The 22,351-nt window shown below is 38.0% G+C and overlaps 1 protein-coding gene across 3 annotated transcripts in view; it reads right to left on the bottom strand.

The window, feature by feature from the left end:
- Positions 1–22,351, bottom strand: part of BAZ1A (bromodomain adjacent to zinc finger domain 1A) — a 65,410-nt gene that overhangs the window by 4,124 nt on the left and 38,935 nt on the right. For 2 of the 3 annotated variants that reach the window (XM_054635850.2, XM_054635849.2), the window contains exons 13-24: positions 20,126–20,221; positions 19,773–19,997; positions 18,965–19,130; positions 18,579–18,692; positions 17,833–17,957; positions 15,665–16,273; positions 12,950–13,113; positions 12,613–12,767; positions 9,907–10,055; positions 2,427–2,674; positions 2,111–2,334; positions 358–827 (exon numbers count right to left, since the gene is read on the bottom strand). In XM_054635850.2, the coding sequence (XP_054491825.2) occupies positions 358–827; positions 2,111–2,334; positions 2,427–2,674; positions 9,907–10,055; positions 12,613–12,767; positions 12,950–13,113; positions 15,665–16,273; positions 17,833–17,957; positions 18,579–18,692; positions 18,965–19,130; positions 19,773–19,997; positions 20,126–20,221 (2,745 nt within the window). The remainder of the gene's footprint in view (positions 1–357; positions 828–2,110; positions 2,335–2,426; positions 2,675–9,906; positions 10,056–12,612; positions 12,768–12,949; positions 13,114–15,664; positions 16,274–17,832; positions 17,958–18,578; positions 18,693–18,964; positions 19,131–19,772; positions 19,998–20,125; positions 20,222–22,351) is intronic. The other variant, XM_054635851.2, reaches the window with a different exon arrangement.

Raw genomic sequence — 22,351 nt, forward strand, 5'->3', positions numbered from 1 at the left:
TCACTGTTTGATTCTTTAATAAAATAAAATCATAAAAGCTACAAGTAAACATTTCCATTTGTGTGGATTGAGGCACTTCCAAACTTTCAATCCATTTGTGTGGATTAAGGCACTTCCAAACTTTCAATCCACTTATTGTAGAGCATATTGTGTGCAAATATGAAATTTCAAATATGGACACAATAAATCTCAGATGGCTGAAAATTTTAAGGTTTTGTCAGTGTGAAAGAAAAACTGTCTCATTGGAAGTGGCAAAACTGCCTTCAACCACTACTCATGATCTCCATGCTCTATCACGCAAGTATTTTATCAAGGAACAGAATGTGGATTTTGCTGTGATAAACACATTTCTCTAACCTGTAGATTGTCGTTTTCTGCCTCTTCTCTTGGGTTCAGCAACAGGAAGGGAAAGCTTTGAAGCAGCAACTGGCAGTTTCCTGAGCCGCTCAGCGGGCTCTGCAGTATCCACAACTCGGAACCCGAGGGAGTTGGAGGGGCTGCTTCCCAGTGGGCTCTCAGCGCTCTTTCGTCCTCTTCGTCTTCTTCGAGGACCAAGTAGCTCCACAAAAACATCTGCTGGTAATGAACTTTGGCTCTGACGAGTGGTCCGGCTATGAAATCTTAAAGTGGGCTTAGTCACTGCTGAGGAGGCTGATTTTATGTTTCTCAAACCCCTTCTGGTCGTTTTTGACGAAGATTCAATTGGCTGGCTCCGAGAAGCATATCTTGCCTGACGCTGGCTGTTCTGACTTGAGAATGGATTGTTGAGCTTGGCTGCTCTCATTTTTAATGGAAACTTGACCTGAGATCTTCCCTGTTTTGATGGGCTACAAAGTGAACAATTATGTTTATTTATTCCAAAATTCCATGCGTCTCTCTTCCCTGTTTTCTAATTCAGCATTTAAAAAACCCAGCCATTCAAGGTTGAACTGGTAAGCAGCTGGCTTACAACCTGATGCAGTCAGTCACCCAAAATTACCATTATCTTAAATACTCCTCTGGGGTCTCTTAGTGAAATATTATGTGGAGTACATACCTTAAAGGAATTTTCAGAATTCTGATCACCTTTGCAGCTTATGCAATAAGAATACATTAACTGGAGCACCAGCTATCAATTTCTTTAAATCACTTATTTCTCACAGCAAATGTTAGCTACTAAAATTTCTGAACATTATTATCAGCCAGATAAATAAAGCGCAGTTGTAAAATGCTACTTATACGAGTTATGCTCTGGTCAGGTTTTGTAACTAATATTTGAGACTCCCCTTCCTTTGCAGGGAAGAGACAAGATCCCAGAGATAAATTTATTTCCCAAGGACATGCACATTCTCTCCAACTACTGAATCTCAACTGTCAGAGCTGCTTGCGTTAGTCAATTCAAAAGACTGTACAAAAAAGAGAAGAAAAATACTCTGAGATCAGAAAAGTTTCCTTCAATTTTTATGTTGTTGACATGTGCATCAAATAAAATTTTTATTGAAATTATCACTTTGTATTATTTAGTTGATTGTATAGTGTTTTTTGGTTGGCTGTTTTTCAAAGATATTTTCTTGGGTTGTTTGTTTGGGTTTTGTTTGTTTTGGTGTTGTTATGGTTTTGGGGGGATTTTTGGGGGTAAGGTGGTTTGGTTTGTTTGTTGGCCTTTTTTAAACAGCTACTGCATTAGTCCTCAGGGACTCCCAATGTCCTGTGGCCTCCAATGGATTGTTTTCTCTAATGTTCTAATACTGTATGCATCTAGTCCTCAAAAATTCAAAAGTGGACAAAAATAACTCTGGGTTTTCTCCAGAAAACCTTTACTGTTTGAAACTCTTTCCACTTCACATTCACACAGCAGCTGTACAGAACTAAAGCTCTGATGGCCTTCTCTCACCCATACATTCAAAGCTGGAATTTTTATCCTGAAAATGAACCCAAGTCCAGAGGCCCTAGCTTTTGTATTCAGTATTTTGTATTCAGTATTAAATCTTTTGGTAAGAGCCAAATTTGCAACAAGCTGCCATTTTTCTAAAAATAAACATTTTTTTCATACTAGAGTTTCAAGATACATGCTTATGTGAACAACTACTCCAAATAACGACCAAGGTGATATTTTAACAAGTCTGTTTACCTTATCTCTTCCTCCTCTTGCGATTCATCCTCCTCATCTTGCTCTTCTTCATAATGCTCCTCCTCACTTTGTCCCATCTCATCATAGTTTGCCTCTTCTTCCCCTTCTAGTTGCTCAGCAGTCTCTTCATCACTTTCCACAGAAGGTCTCTGTCTGGAGGAGAGGCGTCTAGAGCGCTGTTTTGGTCGGCACTCTGGGCAAAACCAATCTCCTTCAGGAATGACCTAGAAACAGAAGGGGAAATGAAAAAGCATTAGCATTTTAAGAACTATTCAAGCTCTGTGTGAAAAGGAAGCAGTCCTTTCTCCTGAGGTACCTTCAGCTTGGGCCTGATGCAGTAGGTGTGATAGCCTCGGTCGCAGCCATCACACAGCACCATGCTTTCCGCATCGCCTTTCTTCCGGCACACCTTGCAGCGAGCGTTGAGGATGGACTTGGACCAGATGACGCTGCGGTCCAACGTCGACAGGTGAAGGAAGACTTGGGACAAGCTGGTAGAAGAAAGAAGTGACTCTCTCCAGCGATCCAGAACTGTTTTATAGGACCGTCCACCATCACTGGCATCTTCCATTGGAGAAAGGGATTTAAAAAAATAAGAAAAATGACAAACCCCCACAGAATTATCAAACTTCTTTTTCAAAGATCCAGGTTATTCTAGAGTAAGAGGTAATACTCTGTCAAACAGACAGCAAGTAGCAAACTGGGAAAATAATTTTGTCTTATCTCTTCAGTACTGGAGTATTTTCTACATAGTTTCCAAGATGCTGGAGCTTTAATATTTTACTCTTCAACACCTATTAAGCTTAGAACTTGCACATACATAGGTCATTAATAAGACAGTAAACTCAGATATAAACCTGGAAACCTAATTTGATTCAATTTATAAAGTATAAAACATAACTTAAGATCATGAAAAAAGGATCACATATCCAATTTACCTTCCTTTGTATTTACATCTGGAAATCCCAAAACGTTTAAAGAAATTACCTGAAACTTCACTGGCAAAGAACAGCTTGAAGGGCACTTTTCACCCACACTTGCTCCAGTACAATCTACCAGAGAGCCTTGCAGCCCTCTGCCCATGCCTCACTGCCTTCAATCCTGCCCTGCACTCACTCTGCCTTCACAAGCACCTGCATCTCTGTGTGGCTGACCAGGCTGGATGACTGACCTGGACGAAATGTAACTGTTTCCTTAATACCTTTTAAGCAATGTAACACACAGGAGGGACCCGTGGTACACATCGAGTGTCAAACCAAATAACACCTGAGTCTCTAATTAAGTTAAAAATAAACGGGGGAGGGAACAAGGGTGAGAAATTAGATGGTATTTTCAAATAGTTTTGGTTTGCAATCCAGGCCATGGGAGCAGCTACGCAAACACACACACTGAGTAACGAGGGGGACAGTACTGAATGGGAATGGGCAGCTGGGAACTAGAGAAGCAAACAGGCTGTTTGAGAACCTGAGAGAAAATAGAAGGTATAAATGACACCCTGCACTGCTGCTCCTGAGCAGGAAGCTGGTTTCTTTATTGAAGCCAAAAGTTATTTCTTGCATTTTAAAGTAAGAGGGTTTGAGGACAGGAAGAGACCATACAACAGTGCTTGTGGTTATGGAGATGTCTGCAGACTTCCCTTCTAAAAGTGATAGTCCAGCTACTACTGTGTGATCTCAGTTGATTAATGATGCACTCCAGTATATAATGCCACCCTGCCTGCTGGACTACTGACAGCGGGCACACGAATGGCCTGTGATGCACCTGTCTGCCAAATGATTTATTCCCAGGACTACAAGAGAAAATATCTAATAACAAATAAAATGAAAGAACAAAAATGAGACTAATTGCTCTCCTGGCAAGGCCCTTCTGCCTTCTCATCAACTGGCTGCCAGGATTTGTCTAATCTTGCATACATTTGCATTAGCAGCAAGCAGCACAAGAGAAGTGATGGGAGAAGGCAGAGGATAAACAGGCAACACAGCTTCATAAATAAAATACAGCCACTCCTGAACTGCAAACCTGTATTTCCTAACATTTTCTAGTACTTAGATCTTAGGCTTGCTGTGTTAAATTCAGTCTTCTGAAGACAGTAGACAAGGTCCTTTTCACAGTACTGCAATATATCTCCATGTGTTTTTTTAATTCAGTAAGAAAATTAAAATTGCTTAAATCAGATTTGTACTGTAACTCTTACTCTTAAAGACACTTTATCTTAAGCATATATATAGTCTGGCAAGCATTTCTTTGGCTAACAATGACAGCTTGAGCATTATTACTTTTATTTGGAGGTTATTTTCAGCCTGGATTGGCTTACCAATATAGTTCATCACACAACAAAACAAATATATTGCAACTGTGAATTTGCAGAGCAAGTAGAGATGAAAACTCCTGACCACAACCTGCTTCAGTATGTCCTGCTGCTGAAACAAGCAAGCCAAACAACACTCACTGTTTCAGATCCCAATTTGTAAAATAAGAATAACACTTTTTTCTTCCATCCATCATCTTTCTCATTTATATTGTTAACTCAGAGGGAGAAATGGCCTCTTTCTTTGTGTCTGAGCAGCTCTACACTGCGCAGTGGGATACCCTTCTGTCAGCTAAGTCCTCCAAGCCTTGCTACAATGCAAATGAAGTCATTTGACAGATCTATGCACTCATCTATCAATAGCTAATTGAGTTCAGGGAAGGGTTTTCCATTTTAGTTTTTCTAGAAAGGATATGCAGTTGCACAATGCAGTCAAGTTTCAGAAAAAAATGGGGACATTAAAAGAAAGGGGGAAAAAAACCCCATGATTATGTGAACAGGCAGATTTTGGCCCCAAAGTGAAAAAAAAAATACAGTTCTTTATTTCTGGTTGCAGAAACCTTTTTCTTAGTTTTAAATATTTGAGCTATATTTGTTTCATGCTTAAACCTTTGGCTTCAATACCATCAATGTAAGGAACTGGCTACAAAATTAAGTAAAAACCAATAAAAAAAGAAAACCTGATAAAATATTCAATGCTTTCTAATTCTTAGCAATACAAGTAACATTTAAAATTTACCATCACTCTGACTAGTCTTGTCTTTCACTCTCTTCCTCCTTTTATACCCCCAGTGGTGCCTTTCATCATCTTCTGCATTACCTAACATTAAATTCATAGAGTTATTTCAAATACCTTTTTGAAGCATGGAAGATTATTTTTTAATTAATTTTTATATTCCATAAATGTGTAGTCTAAAAACATGACTTGAACAGTGAACAGTGGTTCTCAATATGTGCAGACAGTGAAGGGTAGGGGAGTACTGTGCATGGAGGAATTGCACATCCCAGTGTTTACTCTGACTCCCACTACAAACAGAATGCTTGAACTAAAAGCTCTGAATCCTACCCTGCCTTACCTTTCTGTCCAACTCTGGTGCAAATGGCCACAGGAGCAGATACTAACCACAGGTTTTTCTCAGCAAACAATTTGCTTGGTCTGTGGTACCACAAACCTCCTCAGCTCAAAAAATGTAGCCAGGTTATGGGCACAGTTCTCAAGGACCAAGAGAATTAGTTCATCTGTCCACTTGAAACAATGTATTTTGGATGGTTTTATGCAGGTGTGTTCTGGAGTATTAAAATGATTAAATTAACCTCTCAGGAAGGAAGAGCCATGGTCAACCTCATCTGCTCCAATTACAAGGCACCTTCTTAGACTGTCTTCTCTGAAGAGTAAACAAAAATTCTGTATTATAAAAAACCCCATTTCCACCTTTGCTGCCTCTGCTCATGCAACTCTGCAGGGAAGTAATGGAAGCATAAGAAAAAAGTCTGTGTATATACCTGTCATATCCCAGGATACTGTTGGAAGATGTCTGATGCTATTATGAGGACAATTATAAATAGGAAAGGAAACAGCTATGGGAGTACAGGAAACAAAGATAAAATCTAAAAAGAAAGTAATTGAATAAAGACAAGCAAAAAGGAACAAAAAAGTTGGTTTGGGTTTTTTTTTGTCATGCAAGGAGTGCATGGCACAAGTTACAAAGCAGGCAAATGGTTCCCTCCATCAATCTCAAAGGTGCTCCCATGAATTAGAATCCAACCTTTTGCATGGAAATTTGAAGGATGCTTAAATGACTGAAATCCTGAACTAGTGCAGAAGGCAGACTTTTTTGTGCGTGCCTCACTGAACTCCAGGGCAACCAAATCACTTCATCATTTTATACCTCAACTTTCACATTTCTGTAAAAGGAATGATGAGACCTATTACTGCACTGCAAAGTATTTTGAAATGCAAGGAAGAGTAAATTTATATCAAAAAAGAAGCAAAATTCATAATAAAAACTGCTTGCATTTCTTCCTTCTCAAACAATTTTTTTCTGAGAAGCAGGACTTCAGAGTTTCCTTCAAACAACTATTCAAAAAAGAAAAAAGGCTTTTTTACATCTTAACTCTGAAAATTTTGCAGGAAAACAATGTACTGCAACTGCACTCCCTCCCTTCCATGAGTCTCCTGTAACATTACCTTGGGCTGCACTGAAGGAAGAAAAACCAAATTTTCATAGTAATATTTAATGAAAAGATTTCAAAAAGACAGTTCACAATTAAGAAATGCATACAATTAAAATCATGTTACATTTCATCACCAGACAACAGAAGATTAGTGGGCATCTAGCAGCTCTGTGAGGCTGAAGGGGCCATTTCTGGGGTTTCCAGATCTCTTTTCACATCACTATCTTCTCTGTCAGTCTTTTCTTGCTCTTCCACTTGAACATTTGGTATGCACCTCAACTCTAAACCTATCAGAATCACCAGCAAGGCTCTTGGCAGCCTGATAGAGCCTCAAACAAAAACGGAGCTGAGAGGAGCAGCTGGTCCTTTTATTGCTGTGCTGGGTCCCTTTGTCTGCTCTGCACCCTGGAGGCCACCAGCATAAACCTGCCAGTGACTGCAGGGAATTTCACTGTGCTGGCTTTAGGACTAGCAGCCATAAATGAAAACTAAAAACTGTTAAGTATAGCTCCATTCCCTAATAGGAACAGAGCAAAGTAAAGGGAGGGATAGAGAGGGCAAATAAACTTTGCCATGAAAGCAAGAACTGAAATAATGACAAAGAACATTTTCAGTGTGGTTTAAAGCAGAAATGCAAGGGCACTCTTTTTACTGCAAGTGTTCCCCCTGTACTGCTACAAAAACAGAACTCCCAGCACTTGCTTGACTTCCAATATTTTTACTTCAATGGTAACTCAATCAGCCAAAAAAGTTGGGATTATCAGATTTAACATGAGAAACAGATATCCAAGGCATTTTGTTGGGAGGGGTGGGGGGGAATTTCCCTTAAATAATTGGAACAACTACTAAAAAAAATCCCTCCTGTAGGAAAAAAACCCAGAACAAATGAGTGCAGAGACACAGTAATCTATATAAGAACAGTAAGACAAAACTAGAAACTCCTCAAACTAAAACCCAGTGGTTACAAACTCATAATTTCTATCATCAGAAAACTGTTGGTCACACTTTAGAGGGGTCGGGAAAAAATGCATCACAGCTCTGAGCACACAGCAGTCCTGAAAAACAAGTGTCCACTTGTCATTAAAAGCACTACAAACACCTCCTTGTCAAGCTGAGTAGAGAACTTTTCTATGTCTGTTGTACATACACAATCTTGCCTTCATTCAGATTCACCTCCTGTTAAAAGCAGCCCATTACGCAACTGAAAACATGAGACATTTGGCACCAAAAAGCAAGAGGGAACCTGACACTGTCACTTAATGATTAGGGCAGCAAGCCAGACCAGAGGACACCTGGGATCCTTCCTGCTCCTCAGCAATGTAGGTTATTCTATACATTACTGTCATCTTAGAGCAGTAGCATTTTTCACAGCAGAAGAGATCCACAGGCACATTACAGTAAACAAACATCAGAGATTTAAGACATGCAAAACACATCTATTTGCTTTCCTTTTATACTCTCTTTGCCACTCAGTATAAAACACCTAAGAGAACAGGATTTCCAGGTTAAAAAAAAGCCAACCCACCATCATTCCAAAGGTAAGGCAAAAACATGAACCAACATAAGATTATGGCAGAGTTGAAACCACCAAAAAGAAGACAGAAGACTGCTAAAAAATTCTCTCTCCAATACTTCTGGGGCATTTTTCTTCTTTTAGTCTTTTTCCTCTAACTCAGGATGCACGACCAATGGCCACAGCCTGCTAATAACCATATTTTTCCCCTTAGGGGAATAGTAAACTTATAACTGTCAGCAAGGGGCTGTCAGCAAAATACTCACAGACCTTGTATGGAAATGGAGGCATATAATGCACAATGTATTTACAACTTGTACATGAAAAGTAGGACAAATGCTAGAGGCACTGTCAATTAACTCTTGCACAGGTTGCAATCTAGTCATATAGCAGGAAATAAGCTGTATCATGCCTGGCTTGGAAAGTGCAGACATATTTGAGTTGACCAAACACTCAGCCAAGTAAAGCTTTTAAACAGCTGCGGTTTCAACTATTCCTGTGCTCTCCCCTTTCATCTCAATCATTTGCTGCACTTCCCTCTTCTAGAGGTCATCACACTGATATCTAAAGCTTGTGGAAGGGAGCCCATGCCCACGGTGTCAGTCTCTGGCACAAATCTAGCTTAAAGCCATCTTCAGTGGCAACTGATACCCAGACAGCAGGCTCCATGCAGGAGCAGCCAAGATGCAGAAAAAATTTCAGGTCAACTGCGCAACAGGGCACCTAACATCTTGTGTTAACACACCAAAACCTGCACTTTTGTCTTCAACTACTACAGCAGAGTCTGCCAGAGCAGAAAGATTTTATACACAGTGACTTTCAGAAGAGTATCAGTCTACCAGAGTGTAGCAGTTGTTGCTCTGGAATGTGCTGCACTGGCAAACCAGAGGTGAGAGGTAAAGCAGCCCAGCAAGCACAGAGCACAGCTCATCCCCAGTGTGCCATCAAGACAGGAAGTCTGACCAAGACAGCCACCTTGGGAAGGAGGAACTACCTTTACACATTTCTTTAAGATCAAAGTCCACTTCTGAATTGCAAAAGGATCCTAAGGAATCCAGACCTGAGGGATCATGGGAAAACAAACTGACTTTATGCACTTTGGATCCTCTCTCTCACCTCCAGAGCCTCTTCAGAGGAAGCCAAGTAAGAAATACGTGTCAAAGTCAAGCTGTAATCCTACTGTTGTTTAAATTTTTCTTGCAACCTTTTATTTCCAAGTTTTACTGCACAAACACAAAACCAGAGAATCTTAATGTTTGCAATGTAAGTATTTCCTACACTTCACTGTAAGTATTCTGTTATTGCTGAACAAGATGATCCAGGTAAACTAGGTCTATATTGCTTTCATTGAAACGGTATAAAAAGAAGCAAACAAAACAAAACAAAAGAACTGCATGATATACTGGCCTCAACAGTAATTCTGAACTATAGTGTTCCCCCAGAAAGCTTGATCATTTCTGCCTAAGGGTTCAATTTGTCTGCCAATGCATCAGTATAACTGTAGCACCACATAAACAAGGTCACTGGAAAAAATCTATGTTCAATAAGCATGCATTTAAGAATTTGCTTGTTAATTAATACATTATATATATATATATATATATATATCAATATTTATGTGGGTGTGTTAACTTTTTGTTCTTTTCCCCAAGATGTCCTTCTAAAGCATCCAGTCTTACAAAACAAGCAAGTGGGTTAGGGGTCAGGGGTATTACTGCAGTGCTGGGGTGGATGTGTTTGGTTTGTTAGTTAGAAAATCCTACACAAGACTAGAGACAGAGTTTCAATTCTGAGACTTACCAAGAGGTGATTTGAGGAACCTGCGTTCAATTCCTTGTTCTATCTGAAGCAGTGCAGATGCCAAGTAGTGGACCACATTACTGACTGGCTGAGGAGTACTTGTGCTTGTTGATGCAGCACTGGGAGCTTCGGTTTTTAATCCAACAAGTCTACAAGAGAAATTTATTAAATTATCTTTTGAAGTCTCTGAAGTTAATACCAGAGATTCTTGCAAATGTATCTACAGAAGCTTCTTGTTTTAACTCCATGTACTCACATGGATTACTGACATGAACAGATAGCACACAGTGTGATGAGCTATCCTAATGCTTATGTTTGCTCAGCTAGCCTGGTTGATCTAGACAATTCATCTTTAGGTAACAGTTACATAAATTGCAAGAAATATGGATGACAAATTTCAAAACAACTCAGATTTCCAGAAAATCTGATGTGACATCCATCAGCTAGTTTATGGTAGATTTCTGTGAAGAATGTAATCCCAACAATTCTTCAATGAAAACACTTCCAGTGGCAAAATGTAGTCTTTTAGAACACATCCACCTGCAGAAGTTCAATTACATAGATCGCTACAATTCAAAAGATTTTTGAAAAGAAAATTAAAAAAAAAAAACAAAGTAATTTTTAAATGTAAATCAGGAATTGTTAACTTGTATGTCCTCATGCTTGGAGGATCTTTATAAAATACTAACTTCTTATGTAAGGGTGGTTAAAAAACCTCCCAAACAATAAAAAAAACCAAAAACCAACAACCTAAAAAACCCCCTGAAACCAACCATACAAACCCCACAAACAAACAAGCAGACCACCAAAGAGGCAGTTTTCCAACAGAACAGAACAGGACCAAAAGACTAAGCAATAATTTCAAAATGTAGCTAATCTTTCTGAACCACAAACATTAAATAATGTGTAGGAGAGCAGCTCACACTACTGAAAGCAAAATTCCATTTCTACTTGGGTTTATAAAAAATTAACTAATTAAAACTGTCTGGATTCTGCCTTATTCTCGTGAATAAGCAATGCTTTTGGTTGTCCCTGTTCTTTTTTCACACTTAAAAGCTGTTCATTATATTTTGCAGTCACACACATTTTGAGAGCCTGAAAGCAAACAGAAAGAAAGCTGCAGTGTTATTTACATTTCACTAGTCAAACTCCAAGGTCTTAATGAGATGTCACTTGCTCTGAGGTGGATAAAAAGCCCCACATCAAAAGCAATCTGTCACATGATTTCAGAATCCTATACTCTGATTTAACAAGCAAGACTTTATTAGAGTAGACTTTATTCAGAAACTCTGATGGAGTCAGTATCAAATGGAAAAAAATTAAGCTACAAAGTTCTGCAGTTGAATTAAGAGTTGGCAATGGAACAAGTACCCAACATTAAGTGGAAACAGATAAATTTCAGCTTCTTAGTTAAAACAGTGGAATACTTCTATATTGTGGTTTTCAGGAACCAAATGTCTGTATACTGCATAATTAATAGAAAGGATGATCCCACCCATTTTGCATGGAACTAGAGAACTCTGACTCAAAGGACAGTCTAACAGGAAAATTCTAATTCACAGTGATGAATGAGAACTGAAATAAAATGAGAAAAATACCTGAAGAACTTCAAATTCCTAACATCCAACACAGCATTCATTAGTCCACTCAGAAATACAGCTTTTATAGAAGTCTAACAGCAGAAATGCCTCACAAAATATGTAAGGCAAACAATATGTTAGTACAATGACTGTCTCGAATCTTTTTTCCTGATGTATTTCAATATTCACATCCTATCAAGAGATACAATTTCATATGCATTAACTATATTAAGGTAGACATTTATTTCTGACAAGTATGCAACTTTAGAGAATTAAGAATTTGGAAATCTTCACCATTTCTGTGATTTCTCAAGTTTGATTTACAACAAGAACTGCTATCAGAGAGCCACATCTGTCTCAAATGTTTAAAAACTAAACACCACAAAACACTTTACAGCTACAACACTGTAGGATTTGAGGTTTCCTTCCTTCATTATGCTGCAGCTTGCTCCACAGAAGTATTATCATTCCTAAAGTTGTAAGATCACATCTCCATTTTGCTGCTAAGCTTAAAGTTAATCCAGACCATGGCCTGTTGCCCCAGTGGTTCTAACCATGACTCACGAGGTAAGTGAACAGGCCAGTTCAACCAGAGATTTGTTACTATTACCATTTTTCCTTTACAATACCCCTATACTCTTCTCAGAAATTGAAGAGTTTTGATTTTGTTGTTTTGTTTGGTGGGTTTTGGTTTTGTGTCTTATTGGACATTTTTTTGTTTGTGTGAGGTTTTTTTGGTTTGGGGTTTTTTGGGGGGGAGGTTCTTCTGGGAAACACATCATCAATTGCCAGTGTAATTTTTTTCCCTGCATTTAATATTACTTCAAAATGAATCCACATGTTCCTTCTTTGATAATTAATGTTTACTTTGAGCAGTGTAATATCTGAATACTGAAAGATGTAGAAATTGGTGCCTTAGTCTTATATGGCAATAGAACAGCATCATTTACAGACTATAAACCAAAGTAAAATCCTGCTTTTTAAGATACACAGTCTTAAAAATCACCATGTAGAAGAATTTGAGGGTAATAATAACTTGAAGGTCAAAAAGTCCCCAGCCAAACAAAGCCAGAGCACTGCTATAAAACTCAGAGAGAAGAACCATTATTTAAACTATAGCTCTTACCTGTCTTTCACAATAAACTTATCATGATCATCAGTTTCCATTTCTTCAGATTCTTCATTCACAGTTTTAATAATGCCATTTTCTTTGTTTTCATCATTCAGAAACTCATATCGCCCATGTTCTAGGGCTGCTCTCCAAGCCTGTCTGTCTGTAACCTGAAGCAAATATACAAATTTGAGGTTTCTAAAGAATCAAAGGACACAAGCTTTTAGTACCCATTACTATCTACATTTAATTTAATTATGCTTTCAGTAAAACCATTGCATGCAAGAGTTCTCATTTAAGTTACAGACTTGATGGCACCATGAGGTTCCCACATTCTACCATTTACAAATACCTTAATAGCCCCCAATGTTCCTTGGTAGATCCTGTCTTCAATGTCCAAAAGAAAGTCCCTAAGTCTCAGTTCAAGTTGCTTCTCTGCAGATGGGTGAGATCCATCATGGACATTCTGCATCCTTCCCCTGCCTACAGGAGGTCTGACATCACTCTGAGGTTTTTCTGCAAGAACAGCAAGTAATTTGGTGTTAGTAGATCTTGTTCCTTTAAAGCAGCTGTTGGCAGAGGGAACAATAGTACAAGACAGAACAAGCTGAATACATGGGTTCAAAATTCCCTTCTTGTAACGAGGTGCCAACACCAACATCTGTGCCAGCTAAGGAATCTGATTCAGCCAGGCAGGCTAATGATGACCAAGAGATGGCCAATAGAGGATTGGCATCCACTCATAACAACTCATGAGAGAAACCCTTGCTAATTTAAAAGTAGTTCTTTTGTCTTAAAATTCTTTCAAAAATAGTAGATAAGTAACATCAACCTTACTTTAGGAGGAGAACAAAAAGAGAGAGAATAAAGTCACATTTCTATCATTTGATTGCTCTTACTTTACAAGAGAACTCTTCAACTGTCTTTCCCATGTGTATCTTTATCATAGAAACACTTAAAATAAGCATGTGCAATTGAAAATCATAAAACCTAACAGAACAAGACAAGATAAAATCTCTTTTGAAAACCTAACCTTAGAACAAAAAGATAAGATGATACAGGTACAGACAAGACTGACTGTGTCCTCTAATTAAAGGCAGGGAAAAAGGAGCAAGACAACATGCTAATTTATGAAAATAAGGTGAGAGCTGATGATGATGGGCTTTCAAGTAAAAACCTACTCCCAAGAGAACTCAAAGTTCATGCAAAAACTCAAAAGCCACAGGAAAGAGCTGAAAGTCTGCCCAAATCCTAAATTAATGCTTGCAAGTCTGCATAGGTGCTGAACATTTTTGTTCACAGGATTTACCTTAAAACCTTTGAGTGCAGTGATAAGAAGGTACATGCAACAATTTAAGAGGTATTTAATAGATAATATAAATAAAGCCGCTGCTAAGAAAGCACAGGATGAATTTCTAAGGTGCTCTCAAATTGCTGAAAGGATTCCCTGTAACTGAAAGCAATCATGCAAATATTCTCAAATGTGGACTAGCAACTCTACTGCCTGGATGTGGGAAAAGTCTTTTTTGGTTTAAAAGCAGAGAAGAAATGCAGTATTTTTTCTTGAGCAGAACTAGAAAAGCAGCAACTGCTTTTCAAATAATTAACAAGGAGAATTTAGTGGATACTGGAATAAAATCAAGTAATAGCACATACCAATTTTACTTCCATGCTCTTTTGAGCAGGAACTTGAAAAGGCAGAAGAGCAGCCTACAGTGCAGGAGAATCCCTCTTGTCCTACAAGTCATTTGAGTGAAGGCAATAGGGCAGCATCAGGAGTCCACAGCAGAAAAGCTCCCAACCCAGTACACCTACACGTGGCTATTTGTCCCTGCTTATCACACAGTGGTGTGGCACCATTGGTATTGGACCACTGCATTTGAATTTTCTTGATCTCTAATAAAGTGAAATTCAAGGCTGCCTCTCTTTTTTTAAAATGAAAATCAATATTATTCAACAGTTCTAACTTAATTAAAAGAGAAGAAAAATCTGTGACTATGGACATCAAGTTGCTTCAGAGCAGAAAGCAACACCCAAAACACAGATAAAGATGCAGGGATTAAGAAAATAAGGAACCACACATAAAAGAACCCAATATAGAAAAAAGGCCCCAAAATAAAGCTTAATCACTATGCAAAAACTCTGTCCTGTGCTAGTTTCCACCAAAAGAGATGGTAGATCAGTCATAAATTTAGCAGTATCTGATGTGCTCACAGTGTGTCCTAGCATACCCACTCCAGGAAAACAGAATTTGTGTCTGCTGTGAATAATATTCCCTTGCCCCAATACAGATAACCCCAAATCCTCAAAGTAATTTGTCATAATTAAAAATAAAATGCAATTTCTTAAACATCACCCTAGGGAGTCTCACTTTGGTAACACTGTCTACCCACCAACATGCTATAAGCAAGCCAGCTGTAAACTGTATGTGCAGAATTTTATCAGCAATTGGAGCCAATGCCTTGCCACTAAATGTCAAAATACTTGGCTAGGAGAAAAAGGAAACAGCCCCAAACCCTAGGTCTAGGATGGTGTTCAGTACACTTCTATGTTTAAAAAGCTATAAAAACATCTGCTATCCTGCTGCTTCCTTCTGCACTGAGTGTCTGCCAAAGGAAGAAAAGGGAAACAAAACCCAGAAAAGAATAATATCACAAAATGCCACTGCACAGATGTAAATCCATCTAACAACCAACCCAGCTACACGGCTTTTTAACATGTATTAACTTTTATTCCTCAGTTAATCTTTTTCCAAAGCTAAAATTACTTCCTAAAGTTGTCTGTTTAAAAGCCAATCCCGGTTTACTAAGCAGTAAGATCACAGAAAAATTATTGCTTTTTTTTAGCATGAAACACCAGAAAATACCACAAAGGTCTCTCAAGTAGGAAGAAAAAAGAAATAGAAGGCAGGGAAAAAACCAAACTTGTCTTCCATTGAGTCAAAAAAAGCTTAAGGATAATTCTTAGACCCTAGAAATTACAGTTAAATTAGAACTAGAGATTTCTATAATATTATATAGAAATTTAATCCATAGAATCAAATTAAGACCAAGAGCCTTTCATTTACCTGGAATATGGAATTTCTCCACAGGAAAACTGCTTAGTTGTTCATATATTCTACTTTTCTCTTGTAAAAGAGTTTCTTTTAAGGCACTCTCCCTATGTCCTCGGGAATTGAGAGCCTCTAGGAGTTGGTCCAGTTGTTCCCGAGAACTGTAAAAGCACCAACGGTTTGGTTTGTATACTGGCCTTGGCACCTCTACGACAACACTGGTACGTGAATCTTGGTCAATATTGGAGGTAGATTCAGAGGATTTCAAAGACTCTCCAGTTTTACTGAATACCTGAGGTTCATTTGTGCAAGACTGTCCACTATTCTGAAAGGAAGAGGTTCGAGGCAACAACATGTCTTCTGTGAGACCAGAATAGTCCTCCTCGACAAACAATCCAGGAACAGAAGGGAAAATCCAGTAGCGTCGGTACAGGCGGTCACGACCCAACGGGGTGATATTTGTGCAGGCTGTTGCATTCTGAATCTTTTCTAACAGTTCCTTCTCTTTCTTTTGTTGTTCCTGTTTTAAAGCTTCTTCATCTTCAGCAGTAAGAGGTTCGCTCTTTTCACAAGTGGTCTCTTCTTGTCTTGTAAATTCTTTAAATCCATTTTGCCCTCTCCTTCCTAAGTTAAAAGAAGTGTGATAGGAATTAATTTACAAATTTTTTAAACCAAAAACTCAAGTAAAGGGCAAGTTTTAGTTCTGTCCCTTTTTGGTTATCCAAACTTGCACTGTCAAAGACCATCAGCTCAGTCAAGAGACAATACTGGCTTTATAAAAGAAAAACTCAAGTGATTAACCCCCATTCCCTTGAAGAACAGGTAACCACTTTAAATACACCCTCTCTTTGCAGAAACTAGACTAAGTCTCATTTATTGACACTGTAATCTTCAATATCATACAAAAAGAACCAAAATTTTAAGAATGCAAAAATGTATAATAGAAATATCTTATATAAAGTAGAATTCTAGCAATTTCAGTACTGAATACAAACTGTGATCCTGACTTTATTTATCATACTCAAAATGATGATCTTAAACCACCAAAGGTCCCAAGAAAGACCACAATCCCTACATAGCAGCTTATATAGCAAACTCAGGTATCTTACATTTAAAAATTAAACTAATCAAGTATTTACTATTATTTTCCCCCCTCAATTTGTACCAGCTGAAAACATTTCAGTTCACGTCTTTCGTTTACACCAAAGTATTAAAGTCCTGGTTGTCATCTAGACCAACATGTCTCATAATTGATGCATGCAACCTGAAAAATGCAGTCAACACTCAAGTTCTACGCGTTTCCAGTGTGACCTTCAGTTCCCTAGCTGCACGAATGAAATAACAACACTTGTTTGTCATCCAGTTGCAATGTTTCACACATGGGTATTTGAGAAACCTGAAAGCATGGCAAAGCTCTAACAAACATGTAAACATGTATTACTGAATGACTCAGAATTCCCAGGTACTGTTAGGAACTGTACAAGTTTGCAACTTAAGTCCACAATCATCCAGGACTTTCACTGGCACAGACACCAGCATGAAGCCTACCCAGCAGAAAGACAAAGATGAGCTAGCAGCCCAAAGCCATCAATAATTCTTCCTCCTGTAGTGACATCTATGTTTAGTTAGGAACAGCAGGCAGCACCATTTACTGCACTGCAGTTCCTACTAGCACACTGCTGAGAAAATTAAATCTAGGCATAAGTCTGGTTTTATTCTTGTATAGGAGGCATGCTGCTTCATTAACAAAGGAAAACTATACCTAAATGCATGATCTAACGTTTTCTTCTGAAATAGCAGTTGGTTTTGCACTTTACTAAAAAAAAAATTTTAAAAGTATCAAACCCATACCATGTCCTATTAGATGAAACTCCTACAACTGTCTCTATACAGGCAAGTACTTGTAATGGCAACACCATAACATTTTTAGACAACAGAGGAATCCACACAGCATGTATGGAAGACAAGAAGAAACAGAAATGTGAAAGAACATACAGCTGACTAGAACTACACCAGGCTGGCTCATGTACTTAAGAGCCCATTGTGATCATATTCTAGTGTGGGTTTGTTTCCTTAAAAGAAAATTACAGCAAAGATCGATGCTTTTACTATGAAACACAAGAGCTTGCCAGGTGCATGCATGCAGGTGCACAGGCACACAAACAAATCCATTATAGCATTACCTCTCCGGCGTTTTTTGTTTGGTCCCAGCTCTTCTTCATCCTCTGTGACTGTGTCCGCATCTTGCTCTTTACGTTCCATCTCTTTGCTCTCTGTGCTAGTATCAAGCTCTTCCCGTTCCTCCTCACTGACACAGCAAAATAAACAAACTGTGACTAACCAACCATAAGAAAGACACAATAAAACATGGCATCTTTGACACAAAGAGTACTTTTATCTCCCAAGTACTTAACTAGTAAAACACCTATAATGCTCTTAAAAAACCAACCGTAAATCACAGACTATATTAAAGCCCAGAAGAAACCCACTGAACTGTAAATGTGAAGTTCTATATTAAGGACTAAAACCTGTTCTTTGGTGCCCACACTTTCATTTGAAGAGTATTATTATTATCATCAGACCATTTTTGGAGACATCTTAGTGTAGTTCTATTGCTGTGAGTTTTTCTCATGTCTAAGTAAAGTTTCCTTCCCAAAAGGTATGTACCATTCTGTAAAATGCTTGTTACACATTTTTGCCTCATCTTGCAAATATAATTAATTCCCTACAGAAAAACAGGCAGTTTTACAAGGTAACTTTTTTACCAATTCTACACCATTATGAAGAAAAATAAAATCAACATTAAGGACAATATTCTTAAAATATAGCTTTGTATATGATCTAGTCAATGAAACTACACATGCGAGGTCTGGCCACAAAGCTGAAAAATGCTCTATGTTATACATCACAGTAATACTATGTATCATACCCAACAGATATTTCTACAGCAGGAATTCTTTGCTCCTCTTCTTTCAGCTTTTCTTGTTTCTCTTTCATTTTTAACTCTTGTTCTTTTAACCTTTCTTCTCTTTTCTTACGTATCCTAATAGTAAGAAGGATATAAAAAAACAGTTGCAATTAATCTAATATCTAGTCTGTCCACCAAATAGTTTTCTTTTATACTACAACATCATCCAAAAATAGCAGAAATATGGGAAAACAACATTTAGCACAACTAAGTTTCACTTCTGTCTACTGTCCCAGGAAACCAGCATAGAACAGAAACATTACTACTGTTTCTCATATGACTTCTGCAGCTGAGACATTAATCTCAATTGTAGCACAAAACTTTAGTTTTCCATATCCTAGTTCTACCTGGCTGCTGCTGCCTCTCGTTCCTTGCGGTGCTGTTCTGCCTTTAGCTCCCGGAACTCCTGTTTTGCTTGTCGTAGCACATCAACAGAGTCCTCAATGAAATCTCGAGTGGAAACGAGAGTCAGAAGTTTCCCACAGAGAGCATGAAGGATCTTCATCTTTTCTCCTAATAAAATTTGGACCAATGTTTATATTTCACTATGTAACTGATAATAAGCCTAAATCTTACAGACTCCAAACTGGATTTGTTCTCACTTAAGAACAAGTGAACAAACATTTGTAGCACATGCAGACACATTTCCTGAAAGCATATCTGCTTTGTTCACAGACACAAGCCTTTATTTTTAATTTATTAACTTTTACCACCAAAATTAGTAAAATGCAGTATTATCTTCAAAGTAGAGACAAAGGAAGAATTGACAGAAATTTTTCTCCATTTCCAAATAACGAACAAAAGACCCAAATACAAACGGGAAAAAAAGCAGGGGCTGAATCAAACACGCCAATGCTTCTTCCAGAGAGATCCCCTTATTCAAGTAACACTAACATTTTTAAAATGAGATGAAAGAAAAGCTACTCAGAAGTAATGAAACTGCCTAGCTCTGCAATCTCTGATGTGGTGGGATGTGCTTGTGGGGACTGAAGCATAGGGGGGTGAGTGTTGGTCTACATAAAGCCCCCAGAGATCCTTTCCAAACTCAATTATTCTAGGATACAATAAATTTTGACCATTATTGGTCTAAAGCAGTTGCAAAATTAATCACTTATTGAGCAATCTAATAATGCCTAACATGTATTCTTTTATTACCTGGCAACAAATCATATACTGAGGTACTTGAAAGTTTCTTCAAGAGACCAGGATTACTTAATCTCAGCTCCATGCAAGCATCATCAGTAGTATCAAACCCTCCTCGTTTCTGGTAACGGTATTTTGCATTGGCTGATGTTATATCAGCACCTGATGCTAGAATGTGAAGTCTGAGAATCTCAGAAAGAGTGCAGCTATCAAGATCCAAGCTTTTCAAATTGCAGCCTACAGTTGAGAAGAATGAACAGTTATTTTATACAGATATTTAAATGTACATAAATATAAAAATAGTTCTTTAAAATACAGAGCAAAATAATAACAGTAACAAAACAAGAAGTGAAACCCACACATACCCTGATGTAACTGGGGCCATGCAGCTGCCAAAGTTGCAACTGCAGACAGTGCAGATTTTGTGGGGTCTGCATCTTCATCCAAAGCCTCTGTTAAATCTTTAAGGAAATAAACACTTTATTCTAGTGCAAATTAAAACTTGTACTGTGGAGGGGAGGAAAGGAAGCTGCGTTTTGAGAATTGCAGACAAAGCAAAAAGAGGGATGGTATTTACAGATGCATCAATGTATTCAAAACTCAATTCAACATCCAGACAAAAATTTACAGATCTTGAAATGCAACTAAAAAAACCCATCTAAAAGCTAAGGACATGCACCACATGCTATATATAGGGAGAACAACATCTAAGCTGTTAAAGCAACCGCAACACGCAGAACATGCACAATGGCAACATTAAAGGCAGCAAGAACAAATCCAGGAACACACTTGAAAGTGCAGACAAGTAGCAATGCAAGAACACCTGTATTTCCTTTCCTCAAACAAACTGTTTTTCTTATCATAATTTTGTTTTTAGGAAGCATAACTCAAACCAATAATGTATTTTGATACTGGCTATCACCATACACTTTCTATCTATAACTCACATACAGCCTGTTCTGCACAAACACAATTACTAAGACATTACAAATAAATCATATTTCACCAAATCAAGCACCTGCACTTAATGACCATCATACATAAGCAAACCGACCAGGAAAGCAGGGAAGTGAAAGGGAGAAACAGCAAGTTCCTGTTTCTTAAACAAAGGTTTCCTCAGCACTTACAGGTATTTCTCCAGAGGGTTGGCAGAGTATTTTCAGCAATGTATGCTGTTTCAACAATTTCACTTTATTCAAATCCAAATTATTAAGCACTTAAAGTCACCAAGTCAAAATAAAACCACAAACTATACAAACAATATGTAAATGCAAATCCACAACAGTCCTCTAGGATGTTGTTTGAAAACTGTCACCTAGACACAGCAAAATGCATCTCTGCACCTCCCCTTTCACTTTAACTATATAACACACTTTGAGAAAGAACTGCACACCCCCAAACCACATATCTGTGGTGTTCCCTGTTGCAGAAACGCTGCCTGTACAGAATTTAACTGAGCAAACATGCTGACTACTGCTAGTTTGGTTAGCCAGAATTACACAGGCAAGACTATGTAGATCTTTTATGGGAAAGAAGATGTCTAAACAAGAGTGACAAGAAATGAAAGTTCTGAGGCAAGTAAAACACAATAAATGAAGTGCCTTACCCACAACTCTGCTAAACTAGAAACAAAATGGAAGACTATTGCAATTATCAGCCCCATTATGTCAAATTAAAATATTAAAGTTACATTATGTTTTTTCTGATCAGCCATACAAATAATATAGAATCTAATCAACTATTCCATTATTACCTGATTGTAATTCCTTGTTTGTATTGCCAAGGCAATACTCTCAGTAGTTAACAAATACAGTTTAATAGCTAAATTCAACAGTAATTAAAATACAGTTTAAATTTACTAACACCGTCTCAAATCTCTATTCAATTAACAAGAGAAGCCACTGTTATTAAAGACAGTGTCCATGCTTTATATAAGTTATAGACTGGACATCAATCTTAAGCATGAAAATAAACAATCTTCAAGGGAGGGGTTAAAGGAACTTTTGTTTAACTCACACACCTGGCTTGCAGGGGCACCATGGAATTCACTTGACCTCAAAGAGGGAGTGCTCTTATGTACCTACCTCTAATAAAATAAAGGCGAGTAGGATGGGTCAAAGCTTCTCCTTTAGTCAGCAAATTTGGCAGTCCATAAACACAGGACTACAAATTTGTAACAAAGCCTGCACTTCCTTCTGATCAGTGGTTAGTATACACTGAATGCCTCTAAAAATGGAGACATCAGCTTTAGAGGAAAGACCAAAATCAGAGTGACTGTGAGAGTCTTTAGTGAAAGAACACACACGGTAGTATCCAGGAGTTGTGGATGCATAACTTCAAGCCTTGAAGGACAATGAATATTTAATTCACCATTACAGTTGTGCTGGGGAGTTTTAGTTTTTAATCTACTTAGGTACAGATTTTTTTAGAGATACAGATATCTTTGAGAAGACTTAGGAAAATTACTTGTTTCCTGACCCTCAGGAGAAATATGTAACAGTGCTGGAGGAAGAGGAGGAAGGTAAAGATGCTTCCTGCACCTCCAGAACACAAGCAATGCTGTTAAAAGCTTATTATGCTTTGCTGGACAC

This window comes from Agelaius phoeniceus, chromosome 6, assembly GCF_051311805.1.
Source record: "Agelaius phoeniceus isolate bAgePho1 chromosome 6, bAgePho1.hap1, whole genome shotgun sequence".
Lineage (NCBI taxonomy): Eukaryota > Metazoa > Chordata > Aves > Passeriformes > Icteridae > Agelaius > Agelaius phoeniceus.